We start from the raw sequence: 19,135 nt of genomic DNA, 5'->3' as shown, positions 1-19,135 counted from the left end.
GGTTCAAGTAACATATTTCATGTCGAAGGTTGCTTGGATGATTAGAGGAACATTAGATGGAGAATATATGAATGGAAGGATGGATGGAGAGATAAATGTGTAGATAGAGGATATATGGACAGGTAAATAAACATGTATATGGATAGACCATGAAATAGAGATATGGACTGATGGACAAATGGAAAGAATGATGGAAGTATGGACAGGTGCATGGATAATTAGAGGGACAATAGATGGACAGGTAGGATAGAGGACGTGGATGGATAGATAAAATACATCTATCCATGGATAGTTAAATGGAGGTGTGTATACATGGATGGGTAAAGTGACAGATAAGCTGTTGTGATGGATGGATATGTACTGATAGATGGACATATGGAGGTAGAATAGTTGGAGATATATTGATGGTTAAATGGATGATTAGACGGAGAATATTTGAACTCATAAAGGAATGGATAGATGGAGAATTGCGAAGTGTATATGGACAGAAAAATGCCGAATAAAATGGAGGTGTGGATGGATGGATGGATGGATGGATGGATGGATGGATGGATGGATGGATGGATGGACAGTTAAATGGAGATTGAAACTCAGAAATTCGAGACTCTGCACAGAGGAAATCTATTAGCCACTGTGTTATGGTGAGTTACAGTGTTAGACTGTGGTACAGTATGTTACTGTGTTTAACGAGATGTTATGGCATGTTACAGAGTGGTACAGTATGTTATAGCAGGTTACAGGGTGTTATAGTGAGTTACGGTGTGGTGCAGCATGTTACAGCTTATTAGTGTGTTGTGTGTTACATGGTGTTATGGCGAGTTACATTGTGGTGCAGTGTGCTATAATGTGTTACAGTCTGTTACAGCATGTTGTGGTGTTTTACAGCACATTACAGTGTGTTAGTGTTTTACAGCGTGTTATAATGTATTGGTGTGTTATAATGTCTTACAACATGGTGCGGTGTTTTGCAACTTATAACAGCATGTTAGTGTGTTGCAGCAGGTTACAGCATGTTATAGTATGTTACAGTGTATGTTACAGCATGTTAGTGTGTTGCAGCGGGTTACAGATTGTTAATTTGTTACAATGTGGCATAGTATGTTACAGTGTGTTATAGCGTGTTACAGCATGTTAGTGTGTTGCAGCAGGTTACAGAATGTTACAGCATGTTACAGTGTGTTACAGCATGTTAGTGTGTTGCAGCAGGTTACAGAATGTTACAGCATGTTACAGTGTGTTACAGCATGTTAGTGTGTTGCAGCAGGTTACAGCATGTTATAGTATGTTACAGCGTGTTACAGTGTATGTTACAGCATGTTAGTGTGTTGCAGCGGGTTACAGATTTTTAATTTGTTACAATGTGGCATAGTATGTTACAGTGTGTTATAGCGTGTTACAGCATGTTAGTGTGTTGCAGCAGGTTACAGAATGTTACAGCATGTTACAGTGTGTTACAGCATGTTAGTGTGTTACAGCATGTTATAGTATGTTACAGCGTGTTACAGTGTATGTTACAGCATGTTAGTGTGTTGCAGCGGGTTACAGATTGGTAGTTTGTTAGTGTGTTACAATGTGGCATAGTATGTTACAGTGTGTTATAGCGTGTTACAGCATGTTACAGTGTGTTACAGCATGTTAGTGTGTTGCAGCGGCTTACAGCTTGTTACGGTGTGTTATAGTATGTTGCAGCATGTTACAGGGTGTTATAGTATGTTACAGTGTGTTGCAGCATGTTAATGTGTTGCAGCGGGTTACAGCACGTTATAGTATGTTACAGTGTGTTACAGCATGTTAGTGGGTTACAGCGGGTTAGCGTGTTTGTTATAGTGTGTTACAGCATGTTAGTCTGTTGCAGCAGGTTATAGTGTTACAGCATGTTAGTGTGTTATAGTATGTTAGCTTATTACAGCGTGTTACAGCACAGTGTTTTGCAGCGGGTTACAGCTTGTTACAGTGTGTTATAGTATGTTACAGCGTGTTACAGTGTGTTATAGTATGTTAGGATGTTAAAGCGCAGTGTGTTGCAGCGGGTTACAGCTTGTTACAGTGTGTTATAGTATGTTACAGCATGTTACAGTGTGTTATAGTATGTTAGGGTGTTACAGCGCAGTGTGTTGCAGCGGGTTACAGCTTGTTACAGTGTGTTATAGTATGTTACAGCGTGTTACAGTGTGTTATAGTATGTTAGGGTGTTACAGCGCAGTGTGTTGCAGCGAGTTACAGGTTGTTACAGTGTGTTATAGTATGTTACAGCATGTTACAGTGTGTTATAGTATGTTAGGGTGTTAAAGCGCAGTGTGTTGCAGCGGGTTACAGCTTGTTACAGTGTGTTATAGTATGTTACAGCATGTTACAGTGTGTTATAGTATGTTAGGGTGTTAAAGCGCAGTGTGTTGCAGCGGGTTACAGCTTGTTACAGTGTGTTATAGTATGTTACAGCGTGTTACAGTGTGTTATAGTATGTTAGGGTGTTACAGCGCAGTGTGTTGCAGCGGGTTACAGCTTGTTACAGTGTGTTATAGTATGTTACAGCATGTTACAGGGTGTTGCAGCGTGTTACAGCATGTTACAGGGCGTTATAGCGTGTTACAGCATGTATGTTACAGCGTGTTACAGCTTGTTAGTGTGTTGCAGCGGGTTACAATGTGTTAGTGTGTTATAGTATGTTACAGCATGTTAGTGTGTTACAGGGTGTTACAGCGGGTTAGTGTGTTTATAGTATGTTACAGCATGTTAGTGTGTTACAGCATGTTAGTCTGTTGCAGCGGGTTAAAGTGTGTTATAGTATGTTACAGTGTGTTATAGTATGTTACAGCATGTTACAGGGTGTTATGGTGTGTTACAGCTTGTTACAGTGTGTTATATTATGTTACAGCATGTTACAGTGTGTTATAGAATGTTACAGCATGTTACAGGGTGTTATAGTATGTTACAGTGTGTTATAGTATGTTGCAGCATGTTAGTGTGTTTCAGCAGGTTACAGTGTGTTAGTGTGTTACAGGGTTTTACAGCGTGTTAGTGTGTTGCAGAGGGTTACAGCATGTTAGTGTGTTATAGTATGTTACAACATGTTACAGTGTGTTACAGCATGTTAGTGTTTTGCAGCGGGTTACAGCGTGTTAGTGTGTTATGGTATGTGACAGTGTGTTAGTGTGTTGCAGCAGGTTACAGCATGTTATAGAATGTTATAGTGTGTTACAGTGTGTTATAGTATGTTACAGGGTGTTATAGTATGTTAATGTGTTATAGTGTGTTACAGGGTGTTATAGTATGTTAATGTGTTATAGTGTGTTACAGGGTGTTATAGTATGTTACAGGGTGTTATAGTATGTTAATGTGTTAGTGTGTTACAGCGTGTTATAGTATGTAGGGTGTTATAGTATGTTAGTGTGTTATAGTGTGTTACAGGGTGTTATAGTATGTTAGTGTGTTATAGTGTGTTACAGGGTGTTATAGTATGTTACAGGGTGTTATAGTATGTTAGTGTGTTATAGTGTGTTACAGGGTGTTATAGTATGTTACAGGGTGTTATAGTGTGTTACAGGGTGTTATAGTATGTTAATGTGTTATAGTGTGTTACAGCGTGTTATAGTATGTTACAGGGTGTTATAGTGTGTTACAGGGTGTTATAGTATGTTAATGTGTTATAGTGTGTTACAGCGTGTTATAGTATGTTACAGGGTGTTATAGTATGTTACAGGGTGTTATAGTATGTTAGTGTGTTATAGTGTGTTACAGGGTGTTATAGTATGTTAATGTGTTATAGTGTGTTACAGGGTGTTATAGTATGTTAATGTGTTATAGTGTGTTACAGGGTGTTATAGTATGTTACAGGGTGTTATAGTATGTTACAGGGTGTTATAGTATGTTAATGTGTTAGTGTGTTACAGCGTGTTATAGTATGTAGTGTGTTATAGTATGTTACAGGGTGTTATAGTATGTTACAGGGTGTTATAGTATGTTAGTGTGTTATAGTGTGTTACAGGGTGTTATAGTATGTTACAGGGTGTTATAGTATGTTAATGTGTTATAGTGTGTTACAGCGTGTTATAGTATGTTAGTGTGTTATAGTATGTTACAGGGTGTTATAGTATGTTATAGCATGTTAGAGCATGTTACAGCGTGATGTCATTGCTCCAACACTATTCTCCATCTTTGTTGCTGCTATCCTACATCTCATAAGCAAGAATCTGCCCCAGGGAGTCAAAATCATGTACAGAACTGATGGTCAACTTTTCAACATCAACCTATTCAGGGCTAAAGGCCAAACCACCACCGTGTCCATCATGGAGCTGCAGTATGTGGATGACAATGCCCTTGTAGCCCTCTCAGAAGAGAACCTACAGGGTATTCTGTCTGCTTTTGAAAAAGCATACAAACAGCTTGGTCTATCCATTAACATAAGAAAGACCCAAATCCTCCATCAACCACCACCAAATAGTAGTACACCTGTCCTGCTCCCAAACATATCCATTGACAACATCAGACTGGAAAATGTGGACCACTTCCCATATCTCGGCAGCCTCCTACCATCAAAAGCTGTCACTGATGATGAAATAGATCACCGCCTCAGCTGTGCCAGTGGGGCTTTCTCAAGGCTAAGGAAAAGAGTCTTTGAGAACCGAGACCTCCAAGCAAAGACCAAAATTTTGGTCTATAAAGCAGTGGTGCTCCCCACTCTTCTCTATGGGTCAGAAGCCTGGACCATATACAGTAGGCGCTTAAAAAGCACTAGAGGCATATCATCAAAGATGCCTCCGTAAAATAATGAGGATTAGCTGGAGGATCGACGCACCAACACCAGCATCCTGGAGGAGGTGGATGTTTCCACCATCACTGCCACCATTGCCCAAAACCAACTCAGGTGGACCAGTCATGTTATTCACATGCCTGACTCTCGCCTCCCAAAACAAGTATTTTATTCCCAGATAGCTGAAGGGAAACGGGCCCCAGGAGGCCAAAAGAAGAGATTTAAGGATAACATTAAAACAAACTTAAAGAAGTGCCACATAGAACTTAAAGCTTGGGAAGACACGGCAAAAGACAGGGTGACCTGGAGAAACCTTGTCCTTGAGGGTGCTACACTGTATAACGATGACCTCTGTCAGGCTGCACGAGACAAGCACAGACTCAGGAAGGAGAGAGCAACGTCCAAACAGGCCAAACCCAAATCCACCACCACTACATTCCCTTGTCCACACTGCACAAGAATAATTGGGTCCAGAATCGGCCTCTACGCCCACCTGAAGACCCACAAGGACCAAGAAGGAGGACAGTCATACTCGACTATGAGTGACCGCCAATGATGATGATGAGTGTGTTACAGCGTGTTCGTGTGTTATAGTGTGTTACAGCATGTTAGTGTGTTGCAGCGTGTTACAGTGTGTTATGGTATGTTACAGCGTGTTACAGCATGTTAGTGTGTTACAGGGTGTTAGTGTGTTACAGGGTGTTAGTGTGTTACAGGGTGTTAGTGTGTTGCAGCGTGTTAGTGTGTTATAGTATGTTACAGCGTGTTACAACATGTTGCAGCATGTTAGTGTGTTATGTTACAGGGTGTTATAGCGTGTTACAGCATGTTAGTGTGTTGCAGCGTGTTACAGCGTGTTAGTGTGTTATAGTATGTTACAGCGTGTTACAGCATGTTAGTGTGTTGCAGCGTGTTACAGCGTGTTAGTGTGTTTCAATGTGTTATAGTATGTTACAGGGTGTTACAGCGTGTTACAGCATGTTAGTGTGTTGCAGCATGTTACAGCGTGCTAGTGTGTTTCAATGTGTTATAGTATGTTACAGCATGTTAGCGTGTTATGTTACAGGGTGTTACAGTGTGTTGCAGCATGTTAGTGTGTTATGTTACGGGTTGTTACAGCATGTTACAGCATGTTAGTGTGTTGTAGCTTGTTACAGCATGTTAGTGTGTTGCAGCATGTTACAGCGTGTTAGTGTGTTGCAGCGTGTTAGTGTGTTATATTATGTTACAGGGTGTTACAGCATGTTACAGCGTGTTAGTGTGTTGCAGTATGTTACAGCGTGTTAGTGTGTTTCAATGTGTTATAGTGTTACAGCATGTTAGTGTGTTACAGCGTGTTAGTGTGTTGCAGCGTGTTACATGTTATAGCGTGTTACATGTTATAGTGTGTTGCAGCATGTTATTGTGTTATAGTATGTTACAGGGTGTTACAGCATGTTATTGTGTTACAGGGTGTTACAGCATGTTGCAGCCTGTTACAGTGTATTATAGCATGTTAGTGTGTTGCAGCATGTTAGTGTGTTATAGTATGTTACAGTGTGTTACAGGGTTTTACAGCATGTTACAGCATGTTAGTGTGTTGCAACATGTTACAGCTTGTTAGTGTGTTTGGGTGTTATAATGTTAGTGTGTTATGTCTTATAGTATGTTACAGCGTGTTAGTGTTATAGCGTGTTACATGTTGTTATAGTGTGTTGCAGCATGTTAGTGTGTTACAGTATGTTACAGGGTGTTACAGCATGTTAGTGTGTTATAGTGTGTTACTGTGTGTTAGTGTGTTACAGCGTGTTAGTGTGTTTCAATGTGTTATAGTGTGTTACAGCGTGTTAGTGTTATAGCGTGTCACAGCATGTTAGTGTGTTGCAGCATGTTACAGCGTGTTAGTGTGTTTGGGTGTTATAGTATGCTAGTAGGTTACAATGTGTTATAGTGTGTTACAGCGTATTCCAGTGTGTTAATCTGTTACAGCATGTTACAGCATGTTAGTGTGTTGCAGCATGTTACAGCGTGTTATTGTGTTTGGGCGTTATAGTATGTTAGTGTGTTACAATGTGTTATACTATGTTACAGCGTGTTAGTGTGTTACAGTGTGTTACATGTTATAGTGTCTTACAGCATGTTAGTGTGTTACAGCGTGTTACATGTTATAATGTGTTACAGCGTGTTACAACCCCGATTCCAAAAAAGTTGTGACAAAGTACAAATTGTAAATAAAAATGGAATGCAATAATTTACAAATCTCAAAAACTGATATTGTATTCACAATAGAACATAGACAACATATCAAATGTCGAAAGTGAGACATTTTGAAATTTCATGCCAAATATTGGCTCATTTGAAATTTCATGACAGCAACACATCTCAAAAAAGTTGGGACAGGGGCAATAAGAGGCTGGAAAAGTTAAAGGTACAAAAAAGGAACAGCTGGAGGACCAAATTGCAACTCAGTAGGTCAATTGGCAATAGGTCATTAACATGACTGGGTATAAAAAGAGCATCTTGGAGTGGCAGCGGCTCTCAGAAGTAAAGATGGGAAGAGGATCACCAATCCCCCTAATTCTGCGCCGACAAATAGTGGAGCAATATCAGAAAGGAGTTCGACAGTGTAAAATTGCAAAGAGTTTGAACATATCATCATCTACAGTGCATAATATCATCAAAAGATTCAGAGAATCTGGAAGAATCTCTGTGCGTAAGGGTCAAGACCGGAAAACCATACTGGGTGCCCGTGATCTTCGGGCCCTTAGACGGCACTGCATCACATACAGGCATGCTTCTGTGTTGGAAATCACAAAATGGGCTCAGGAATATTTCCAGAGAACATTATCTGTGAACACAATTCACCGTGCCATCCACCGTTGCCAGCTAAAACTCTATAGTTCAAAGAAGAAGCCGTATCTAAACATGATCCAGAAGCGCAGACGTCTTCTCTGGGCCAAGGCTCATTTAAAATGGACTGTGGCAAAGTGGAAAACTGTTCTGTGGTCAGACGAATCAAAATTTGAAGTTCTTTATGGAAATCAGGGACGCCGTGTCATTCGGACTAAAGAGGAGAAGGACGACCCAAGTTGTTATCAGCGCTCAGTTCAGAAGCCTGCATCTCTGATGGTATGGGGTTGCATTAGTGCGTGTGGCATGGGCAGCTTACACATCTGGAAAGACACCATCAATGCTGAAAGGTATATCCAGGTTCTAGAGCAACATATGCTCCCATCCAGACGACGTCTCTTTCAGGGAAGACCTTGCATTTTCCAACATGACAATGCCAAACCACATACTGCATCAATTACAGCATCATGGCTGCGTAGAAGAAGGGTCCGGGTACTGAACTGGCCAGCCTGCAGTCCAGATCTTTCACCCATAGAAAACATTTGGCGCATCATAAAAAGGAAGATACGACAAAAAAGACCTAAGACAGTTGAGCAACTAGAATCCTACATTAGACAAGAATGGGTTAACATTCCTATCCCTAAACTTGAGCAACTTGTCTCCTCAGTCCCCAGACGTTTACAGACTGTTGTAAAGAGAAAAGGGGATGTCTCACAGTGGGAAACATGGCCTTGTCCCAACTTTTTTGAGATGTGTTGTTGTCATGAAATTTAAAATCACCTAATTTTTCTCTTTAAATGATACATTTTCTCAGTTTAAACATTTGATATGTCATCTATGTTCTATTCTGAATAAAATATGGAATTTTGAAACTTCCACATCATTGCGTTCCGTTTTTATTTACAATTTGTACTTTGTCCCAACTTTTTTGGAATCGGGGTTGTACATGTTATAGTGTGTTACAGTGTGTTACATGTTAGTGTGTTACATCATGTTAGTGTGTTACAGCGTGTTACAGCATGTTAGTGTGTTTGGGTGTTATAGTATGTTAGTGTGTTACAATGTGTTATAGTGTGTTACAGCGTGTTAGTGTTATATCATGTTACGTGTTATAGCGTGTTGCAGCATGTTAGTATGTTACAGCATGTTAGTGTGTTGCAGCATGTTACTGTGTTATAGTGTGTTACAGGATGTTAGTGTGTTGCAGCGTGTTCCAGTGTGTTAATGTGTTACAGCGTGTTACAGCATGTTAGTGTGTTGCAGCATGTTAGTGTTTTAGTGTGTTTGGGCGTTATAGTATGTTAGTGTGTTACAATGTGTTATAGTATGTTACAGTGTGTTAGTGTTATAGCGTGTTACATGTTATAGTGTGTTGCAGCATGTTAGTGTGTTACAGTGTGTTACAGCGTGTTAGTGTGCTGCAGCATGTTACAGCATGTTAGTGTGTTTGGGTGTTACAGCCTGTGTGTTACAGCATGTTAGTGTGTTGCAGCATGTTACAGCGTGTTATAGCGTGTTACAGCATGTTAGTGTGTTATAGTGTGTTACCGCGTGTTCACGTTATAGCATGTTGCAGCGTGTTACAGCGTGTTAGTGTATTACAGTATGTTACCGCGTTAGCGTGTTGCGGTATTAGCATGTTTCAGCATGTTACAGCGTGTTAGTGTGTTACAGCATGTTAGTGTATTACAGTATGTTACCGCGTTAGCGTGTTGCAGCATTAGCGTGTTTCAGCATGTTACAGCGCGTTAGTGTCTTACAGCGTGTTAGTGTGTTACAGTATGTTACCGCGTGTTAGCGTGTTATAGCATGTTGCAGTGTTAGTGTGTTATAGCATGTTGCAGCATTAGCGTGTTGCAGTGTGTTACAGCGTGTTAGTGTGTTATAGTGTGTTACCGCGTGTTCACGTGTTATAGCATGTTGCAGCGTGTTACAGCGTGTTAGTGTATTACAGTATGTTACCGCGTTAGCGTGTTGCAGCATTAGCGTGTTTCAGCATGTTACAGCGCGTTAGTGTCTTACAGCGTGTTAGTGTGTTACAGTATGTTACCGCGTGTTAGCGTGTTATAGCATGTTGCAGTGTTAGTGTGTTATAGCATGTTGCAGCGTTAGTGTGTTATAGCATGTTGCAGCGTTAGCGTGTTGCAGTGTGTTACAGCGTGTTAGTGTGTTATAGTGTGTTACCGCGTGTTCACGTGTTATAGCATGTTGCAGCGTGTTACAGCGTGTTAGTGTATTACAGTATGTTACCGCGTTAGCGTGTTGCAGCATTAGCGTGTTTCAGCATGTTACAGCGCGTTAGTGTGTTACAGCGTGTTAGTGTGTTACAGTATGTTATCGCGTGTTAGCGTGTTATAGCATGTTGCAGTGTTAGCGTGTTGCAGTGTGTTACAGTGTGTTACAGCGTGTTAGCATGTTATAGTGTGTTGCAGCGTTAGCGTGTTGCAGTGTGTTACAGCGTGTTAGTGTGTTACAGCGTGTTACCATGTTATAGTGTGTTGCAGCGTGTTACACCATGTTGCAGTATGTTGCAGTGTGCTAGATTCAGAAATACATTTCACTTTTTAAAAAATGAACAGTGTTATATTTGAACTCGTCCTCAGACTCCTGTCTGTGCTACAAGAGCTCGTAAATCCTTCACCGTTCCATCCCTCATTCAGTGGCATCGCTCGTTCGAGGTGCTGTGTCGCTATAGAAACAAAACCTCTCCTGATTAAAGTCCTGCTGTATTCTGGGATACGGATCACCATCCAGACACCGCGCACGCCAACGAAAGTTCTGTGAGCTGAATTCATAAATAAATTCTGTTCAGTTTGTCATTCACAATCTGTCTCCCTTTCTTTTTCTTTCTCTTCCTCTCTTCCCCCCTCCCCCCTCGCTCTAGTCCATTGATCCTGGGCAGCAGTTCACCTGGGAGAACTCTAACATGGAGGTGAACAAACCGAAAAACCGCTACGCAAACGTCATCGCCTACGATCACTCCAGAGTCGTGCTGACCTCCGTGGATGGTGAGACTCGATCACACAACCATCCTCTATCATTATTGCAAAGAGAGAATTATAAGAATTATAACATTATAATTATATTAATGTAGAATAAGAGTTAATAACAGTGTTTAAAAGTAATTTTAATTGTCATTGGTGATTTTTTTCCTTCTTCGTAGCTGTTCCAGGCAGCGATTACATCAACGCAAACTACATTGATGGCTACCGCAAACAGAACGCGTACATCGCCACACAGGGCCCTCTGCCCGAGACGCTCAGCGATTTCTGGAGGATGGTGTGGGAGCAGAGGACCAACACCATCATCATGATGACCAGACTGGAGGAGAAATCACGGGTCAGTTCTTAACGCTCAGCCAAGACTAAAAAAATGGATTAGTTAGGATTAACTAACGCAGAAGGATCGAGATAATGCAGGTCTTTGGACAGTCAAGGGCAGTTTAATTGATTAACGACCCTATCCCTAAATTTCAGTGATTTTCAGGATCCTTAATCCTAATTGTTAAAGATCTCGTCAGAGATTTGATGATTTGCAGAAATCGTTAACACGGCTGAGAGACGGTTCTGTAGGTAGGAATTCGTCTAATGCACCCAAGCTACCTATAATACGTTAAATAATCACATAGGACATTGTGGTTTCTATCGTAACAGCTTGTTTCTAGGGACTTGTACAGCAGATACTTGATATAAACTGATTTTTTTTTTAAATGTGCATAATCAAGGGCTGGGCGATATACCGATATAACATCAATATTGTGATAAATGATTTCGCGATACACTTTTTTGAGATATCGTTGGTATAGTGATGTATTCTTTACATTTTTAATAATTACAAATTAAATGTTACTGAATGGGCCTTTTGATTTGATGTAATTTTTTTTAACTTCTTTGTCTTTGTGGGCATTAAAGGAACAGTCCACCGTACTTCCATAATGAAATATGCTCTTATCTGAATTGAGACGAGCTGCTCCGTACCTCTCCGAGCTTTGCGCGACCTCCCAGTCAGTCAGACGCAGTCAGACGCGCTGTCACTCCTGTTAGCAATGTAGCTAGGCTCAGTATGGCCAACGGTATTTTTTGGGGCTGTAGTTAGATGCGACCAAACTCTTCCGCGTTTTTCCTGTTTACATAGGTTTATATGACCAGTGACATGAAACAAGTTCAGTTACACAAATTGAAACGTAGCGATTTTCTATGCTATGGAAAGTCCGCACTATAATGACAGGCGTACTAACACCTTCTGCGCGCTTCGGCAGCACATTGATATCTGAGCTCCGTATCAATGCGCTGCCGAAGCGCGCAGAAGGTGTTAGTACGCCTCTCATTATAGTGCGCACTTTCCATAGCATAGAAAATCGCTACGTTTCAATTTGTGTAACTGAACTTGTTTCATATCACTGGTCATATAAACCTATGTAAACAGGAAAAACGCGGAAGAGTTTGGTCGCATCTAACTACAGCCCCAAAAAATACCATTGGCCATACTGAGCCTAGCTACATTGCTAACAGGAGTGACAGCGCGTCTGACTGCGTCTGACTGACTGGGAGGTCGCGCAAAGCTCGGAGAGGTACGGAGCAGCTCGTCTCAATTCAGATAAGAGCATATTTCATTATGGAAGTACGGTGGACTGTTCCTTTAAAGAAAAGTTTTGTCAAAGTTGAAGTTTAAACTCAGTTTACTGCTTATTTTTGTTTATTTTACTACTGTTTGTTAGTTAAACTGTATATCGTGATGCACATCAAGTATCATAGACATGTCCTAAAGTATTATATGATATGATATTTTTGTCATATCGCCCAGCCATTTGTGGAAGGAGTCTCCAGTGCGTTGTTAAGAGAGAAAAATTGAGTCTGGTTCAGAAACGAATGATTATAGCTGGTTAGAATTTTGTTGAAATATATGACCCAGTTAAAACTAATGTTGTGTGATCAGAATACTGAGATTTATAGCAAGGATTCACTGAGGGCAACATTATAAAACATTCTTGGGAGTGGATTCGGAGGACTATAAATACATAAATCCCGAGGAAAAAAAAAAGAAAGCTAAAGTCTAGCAGTCAGGCTAAGTGGCCTATCAGGCGCTGCGGTGTAATGGCTCATGACGCTCTTCACTAAAACAGAAAGCCTGTTGGGAAAATTGTCAGTGCATCAGCGTAAGTGTGATCGTTGTGCAGCTATCTGGAGTGTGAAATGTCACATCTGACAGCCGCTGGGCGTTGGAGCTTCCTCACCCTGAGAAAATTGCGCTGGTGGGTTTGGGATGATGGACAGTAGGGCAGATCGGGGATAAAGGAAACACGGAGGAGAAGAATACGATGGAGCGAAGGGCGTCGATTCGGGGCGAGGCTGAGCGTTTTGTATGTTAAGGTCACTGAGATGTGACGAGATGTTTTGAATCGTTCCTGATGATGATGATCGTGCAGATAGAGAAGAAAAAAAATTGATTTCCGTTCAGTTTGACTGGGATTAATGAGTCATCGTCAGAACTGTGAGTCCCACCGTTCTTCAATAACACTGTTGTAACGATGCCTGATTCTGATTGGCCACAAGGTATTGATTAAATATCTAAATCACGTTATCGTTTCTATAGTAACAGCTCAGGATTTTTACCACAGATGCTCCATGGTCCATAAACAAGCTTTAAAAAGTGTGTAATCATTGATGGGGTGAAGATTTCTAAAGCGTTCATGTAACATTCCATTAGGTTTATGGAAGGAGTCTCCAGTGTCAGGCAGAGGTAAAACTTTAAAGGTAAACTTTAACTTTTTGTTTGAGTTTGTGCTTTTTTTTGGTCCGGTTTCTGCATTTTTTTTTTTTTTTTGGGCCTTGTTAGCTTTAAATATAACTGTAAATCATGATGTGGTTTTTTTCAATAAATAAAAAAGGTAAATGTTGAAAAATTGCTGTATTATAATAGAAATTAAACACTTCAGGACATACCATTATAGGAAAATAATCCACTTCCGGGTGGTAAACTGTCACTCCACTTTACGTTGCTGGTTATTTTCCCACAGTCCGTGTTTTTATTCCTTGTGCTTTATTTGCTCAGATCCTGTTTCTTTTGTTGTAAATGTCACAGGTGAAGTGTGACCAGTACTGGCCGGTTCGTGGAACAGAAACGTACGGAATGATCCAGGTGACCATGTTGGATACGGTGGAGCTGGCGACGTACAGCGTGCGCACATTTGCACTTTATAAGGTAAAAAAAAAACCCCACATTTCCATCTGCAGGTACATGGCAGAATAAATAATATTTAAAATCCATCTGTTCCTCCTGGTTCTTCACAGGGTGGAGGATTTTCAGATTTACATTTCAACCGTGAATGTTTTCCCACTCGTTAACATCATGAGCTTTTTATTCTCTCTCTCTCTCTCTCTCTCTTAAATTTTGTAACAGAACGGCTCCAGTGAGAAGCGGGAGGTGAGACAGTTCCAGTTCATGGCGTGGCCGGATCACGGAGTACCCGAGTACCCCACACCCATCCTGGCCTTCCTGCGCAGGGTTAAAGCGTGTAACCCTCCCGATGCCGGGCCCATGGTGGTGCACTGCAGGTGAGCTGACACATCACGCTACACCGCTGACCTTTACAGCACGTCGGCTCACGTTACTGGCTACGTGCGTCACCTTTACCCTAAAGACATGCTCAGCTGCTGTTTAATCATATTAATTAATCATGCGTATGAAAATATAGTATTATCAAAAATGCCAGTAATAAATGAATTGCAGATTGAGTTAGTGATGAGCGATTCAGTGATTCAGTCAGTTGTAGGAGATTCAGGGAGCAATGAGTGAGTCGGGTAGTAATTAGTGATTCAGTTAGTGATCAGTGATTCAGTTTAGTGATAAGTGAGTCGGTTAATCAGTGATTGTTAGCGATCAGTGATTTAGTTAGTAATCAGTAGTAAGTGATTTGGTTAGTGATATGTGATTCAGTTATCGCAGTTAGTGATGAGAGAGATTTAGTTAGTATTCAGGGATTAATTTAGTGGTATATAATTCAGTTATTGATTAGTGATTCAGTTCAAGACGAGCAATTCAGTTAGTGCTAGGTGATTCATTTAGTGATGAGAGATTCAGTTAGAGACAAATGGTTCAGCTAGAGATAAGCAATTCAGTGATTCAGTTAGTGATCAGAGATTTATTTAGTGATAAGCAATTCAGTAAGCAGCGATTCAGTTAGTGGTCAGTAATTCAGTCAGTGATAAATGATTCAGTAATCAGTGATTTGGTTATTGGGCAGTGATTCGGTTAGTGGCCTGTGATTCAGTTATTGATCAGCGATTCAGTAATCAGTGATTCAGTTAGTGGTCAGTGATTCAGTTAGTGATAAACGGTTCAGTAATCATTGATTCAGTTAGTGATCAGTGATTCAGTGGTCAGTGATTCAGTTAGTGATAAACGGCTCAGTAATCATTGATTCAGTTAGTGATCAGTGATTCAGTTAGTAGTCAGTGATTCAGTCAGTGGTCAGTGGTTCAGTCAGTGGTCAGTGATTCAGTTAGTGATGAACAATTCAGTTTGTAATCAGTGATTCAGTTAAGAGATTCTGCAATCAGTGATTCAGTAAAAGTTGATTCTGGATATGAATAAGAAATGATGGTGTGGTTTACTGGGTTTTTGCCCGTCAGCGCTGGTGTGGGTCGCACTGGCTGCCTCATCGTGATCGATGCCATGCTGGAACGTATGAAGCATGAGAAGACGGTGGACATTTACGGCCACGTGACGTGCATGCGCTCTCAGAGGAACTACATGGTGCAGACGGAGGATCAGTACATCTTCATCCACGAAGCGCTGCTGGAGGCGGCAACCTGCGGCGTCACCGAGGTCCCAGCACGAAACCTCTACACACACATCCAGAAACTGGGCCAGCCGCCGCCCGGAGAGACCATCAGCTCCATGGAGCTCGAGTTTAAGGTCTCACACACACACACACACACACACACACACACAAGTATAAAATAAATAAATAAACACTTAAATACCTGCATTTTATCTTTTAGCTCACTGCTAGCTGCACATAATGGAGTGCAAAAGTTTGTGCATCCTTAGGACAAAATGACCCATTAATTTTTCAGTGTTGCGATAGTTTCAGTCTCCCTTTTTTAGTTATAATGCTGCTAGAAGTCTTTATTCATGTCTGTCCCATTATTAGTAGTCATAACTAAGCTATGAGAGACTAGAACTTTTTTTTGTTGTTTTAGAAATTAGAATAGCTTTTGAAAAGCTGTTTTTAATAAAAGCCTTTGGGTTGGAATGGAAAACAAACTCAATCTGCAATAAATAAATATAACATGATGGCTCTAGCTACATGAAAAATTATCTAAAAAAAACCTGTGTAAATTTAACAAAGCAGAGTTGAGTTGTCTTTTGCAGACGTGTTGCGGGTCTCGTCTCTCTTTATTCTCTGAGCGAACAAGATGCTGAGATTTACAAAAATAAGAGAATATGAGAATTTCTCACACACATATAAATCGTTTTTTGGATATGTGATATGTGAAATAACACTTTTTTGGATAGTCGGGCTGGACGTGACAGTAAACATGTAAATATTAGTGTTTGGGTCATACAGCAGTAAAAAAAAAGCATTAAATTAAATCAGCAGAGTTTCTTAAGAAGTGTAAAAAGTAGCATTTGGTGCAGAAGGAGTGTTTGTGGATCGGAGTTTCACTCCACGCTGCCCATCTGTGCTCTGGTGCTGCCAGTCACGCCTCCACTCACCGCTTGGCCAGCACACACACACACGCGCACACACACACACACACACACACACACACACACACACACACAGAGTTTAATCTCTCATTTACACTCCATTACACTTTCCCACACTCCACTACTCCAACCTGTTTAACAGAACCCGAGCACTTTGTCCTTTTTTGACGCTTTTTTTGCTTTTGTTTGTTTGGAAATCTTTAAACTTTGCTGTCGGTTAAACCGTGATCAGAGTGAGTGAGTGTGTTTAATTTGGCTTAGAGAGATTTTCTGTATTTAATAATAATTGGTGTGTTTGAAATTTCCCGTCAGTTCGAACCTGACAGCTCTGTGAGTTATGATTTTACAACTCCGAGAACTAAATAACAGTGTACGGATTTCTTTTTTTTTTTTTTTTACAGTACTGCTCTTCCTAGGCTTCTTGTTATTATTCCTTTCTTTTTCTGTGAATAATTCAAGAACGTGTAAAATGCAAACTTTATTCAAGCGTTGTTTGGTAGATCTCGTCAATAAAAAAAACAAAGTGATGTAGTTTTCATTTTCCTGTACTTTATACTTTAAAGATATTAAACAAAAACTAGTAAAAAAAAATCCCATTGAAATGAAGGATGGAATCTTCGTGACTTTAACATTCAGTAACTGTCAATGCTGCAGTCTATCTATCTATCTATCTATCTATCTATCTATCTATCTATCTATCTATCTATCTATCTATCTATCTATCTATCTGTGTTAATATCTTCCTTCCTATCTGTTTAGATCTGCTGTAATAATGAACGATGTAAATGCGGATCTCACCACTAGGGGGAGCTGAAGGGTGGCTTTAGAATGAACCTGCTGTTTTAATGTGTTTGTGTTTTGTTGTCTGGAGTTTTATTTTGGAGAAAGTAGACGGTTTGATTGAGGGAACGGAAAAGTCAAATAAAAAGAAGCGATTAGACAGAAGCAGGATTCTGTCCTTCACTATACATGATTTTTAAAAATGAATGATATTAAAAGGTGTGTGTGTGTGTGTGTGCAGAGGCTGGCCAACTCCAAAGCTCACACATCACGCTTCATCAGCGCCAACCTGCCGTGCAACAAGTTTAAGAACAGACTGGTGAACATCATGCCGTTTGAGTCGACGCGTGTGTGTCTGCAGCCAATCAGAGGGGTGGAGGGGTCTGACTACATCAACGCCAGCTGCATCGACGGTTACAGGTCACACACACACACACACAAACACACACAGTACGACAGCTTTGAAACAGTTTATATGCAGCTTTAATGCCTGTCTCTCTGTCTACCTGTCTGTCTCTCTGTAATGTTTTATCTAACAGGTCTGTGTGAATATCAGTGAGATTACTGAGATAGTCAGTCTGTCTGTCTGTCAGGCCGGGTTTGTTCACCTGGCTGTCTGGTTTTGTGTCTTTCTATCTGTCTTTCTATTTATCTACCAGTCTAGCCACATCTGTCTGTCTGTCTGTCTGATTCTGTCTGTATGTCTCTTTATCTGTCTGAATGTCTCTCTGTCTGTCTGATTATCTGTCTGATTCTGTCTGTATGAATGTCTGCCTAACTATGTCTGTTTATCTGTCTACCTATATGTCTCTTTATCTGTCTGTCTGTCTTTCTACCTGTCTGTTTCTTTATCCGTCTGTCTACATGTCTTTCTTTATCTGTCTGTCTGTTTAACTATGTCTGTCTATCTATATGTCTGTCTGATTATCTAACTATCTGTCTGAATGCTTGTCTGTCTAAGTATCTGTCTGTGTATCTGTCTCTTCATCTGTGTGTGTGTGTGTGTGTGTGTGTTAGTGTAATGAGAGCAGCCCTGCAGAGACTCGGCTCTTTTTATCGCTCTGTAAACATGTGCAGTGGTGCTGTATCCCGACGCTCCGGCTGCCTCCTTAATGAACTGTTTTACACAGCGGAGTCACTCGGCACTCCTGTGGGATTTATTGCTCTGGGACACGACGACCGATTCCCAGCACGCCACAGGACTGTTTACAGCACTGAATATCCAAATTAGAGCCACAGTGTCACTCGTGTTGTGTTGATCCTCTCTGGTAGGAACTGTAAGATCCCCTCCGATCAGCAGTCCTAATGTTCCTCAGAACTGGAGCACAATCGAGTACAGGGGAGTCGTAACAGGTTTCATCCCAATTCATAAGCGGGTAAATCCCGGCTGGTTGTGCGTCTCTGGGGTGCGTCTCCGGTGTTGTGTTACAGAAAATCGAGCCTCTTCTGATACGTCTTTTAATTTAACAATCATCACGACTGCTGCTGGCTGTGTGGAGCTTTTAGAGCAGAGTCCAGCTCAAAGGAAGGCCTCTCTCTCTCTCTCTCTCTTTGTGTGTGTGTGTGTCTCTCCTCCTTTCTGCTCTCCATTTCTTCATTTGCCAGAACAAGACCCTGAGCAGACTTTAATCTCCAGCTTCCACGTTATTGCCTCGCCTGCAACACCTTCATTAGCTGCTAGTGTGTGTGTGTGTGTGTGAGTGTGTGTGTGTGAGAGAGAGAGAGAGTGAAAGATGTCAGGCGAAGTGAAAGATGTTTCAAATCCAGTGTCCATGATGTGCTGCTGCCACCTAGTGGCATTACATGGTGGTGTTGCATTCAGGATGCATTTATCTCTCTTCCTTTCCTTGCTTAAGTAAATAATTCAACTTCTGTTTGGTCAGAAGAGAAGGGGTTGATTAATTCTCTAAAACAGCAGCTCTGACAGTTGTTATATTAGTGCGTTATCCTATAGTGTACACGTTATCGTTTCTATAGTAACAGCATAAACAGAGATCTTGCGTGTGTAATCAGTGAAGCTTTCTGTAAGGAGGCGTTTATTTATGCAGCATTTATGGAAGG

At 40.9% G+C, this 19,135-nt stretch overlaps 1 protein-coding gene across 5 annotated transcripts in view; it reads left to right on the top strand.

Moving 5' to 3' along the window:
- The window catches only part of ptprfb (protein tyrosine phosphatase receptor type Fb), a 202,976-nt gene that overhangs the window by 176,939 nt on the left and 6,902 nt on the right, over window positions 1-19,135 (top strand). For all 5 annotated transcript variants that reach the window (XM_060906535.1, XM_060906537.1, XM_060906533.1 and 2 more), the window contains 6 exons: window positions 10,464-10,587; window positions 10,743-10,918; window positions 13,661-13,780; window positions 13,979-14,133; window positions 15,211-15,496; window positions 17,316-17,494. In XM_060906535.1, the coding sequence (XP_060762518.1) occupies window positions 10,464-10,587; window positions 10,743-10,918; window positions 13,661-13,780; window positions 13,979-14,133; window positions 15,211-15,496; window positions 17,316-17,494 (1,040 nt within the window). The remainder of the gene's footprint in view (window positions 1-10,463; window positions 10,588-10,742; window positions 10,919-13,660; window positions 13,781-13,978; window positions 14,134-15,210; window positions 15,497-17,315; window positions 17,495-19,135) is intronic.

The sequence above is a fragment of the Neoarius graeffei genome, chromosome 23 (genome assembly GCF_027579695.1).
Source record: "Neoarius graeffei isolate fNeoGra1 chromosome 23, fNeoGra1.pri, whole genome shotgun sequence".
In the NCBI taxonomy this organism is placed as follows: Eukaryota; Metazoa; Chordata; class Actinopteri; order Siluriformes; family Ariidae; genus Neoarius; species Neoarius graeffei.
The sequence above is the reverse complement of the archived record's forward strand: the minus strand, read 5'-3'. Positions and strand labels throughout refer to the sequence as shown.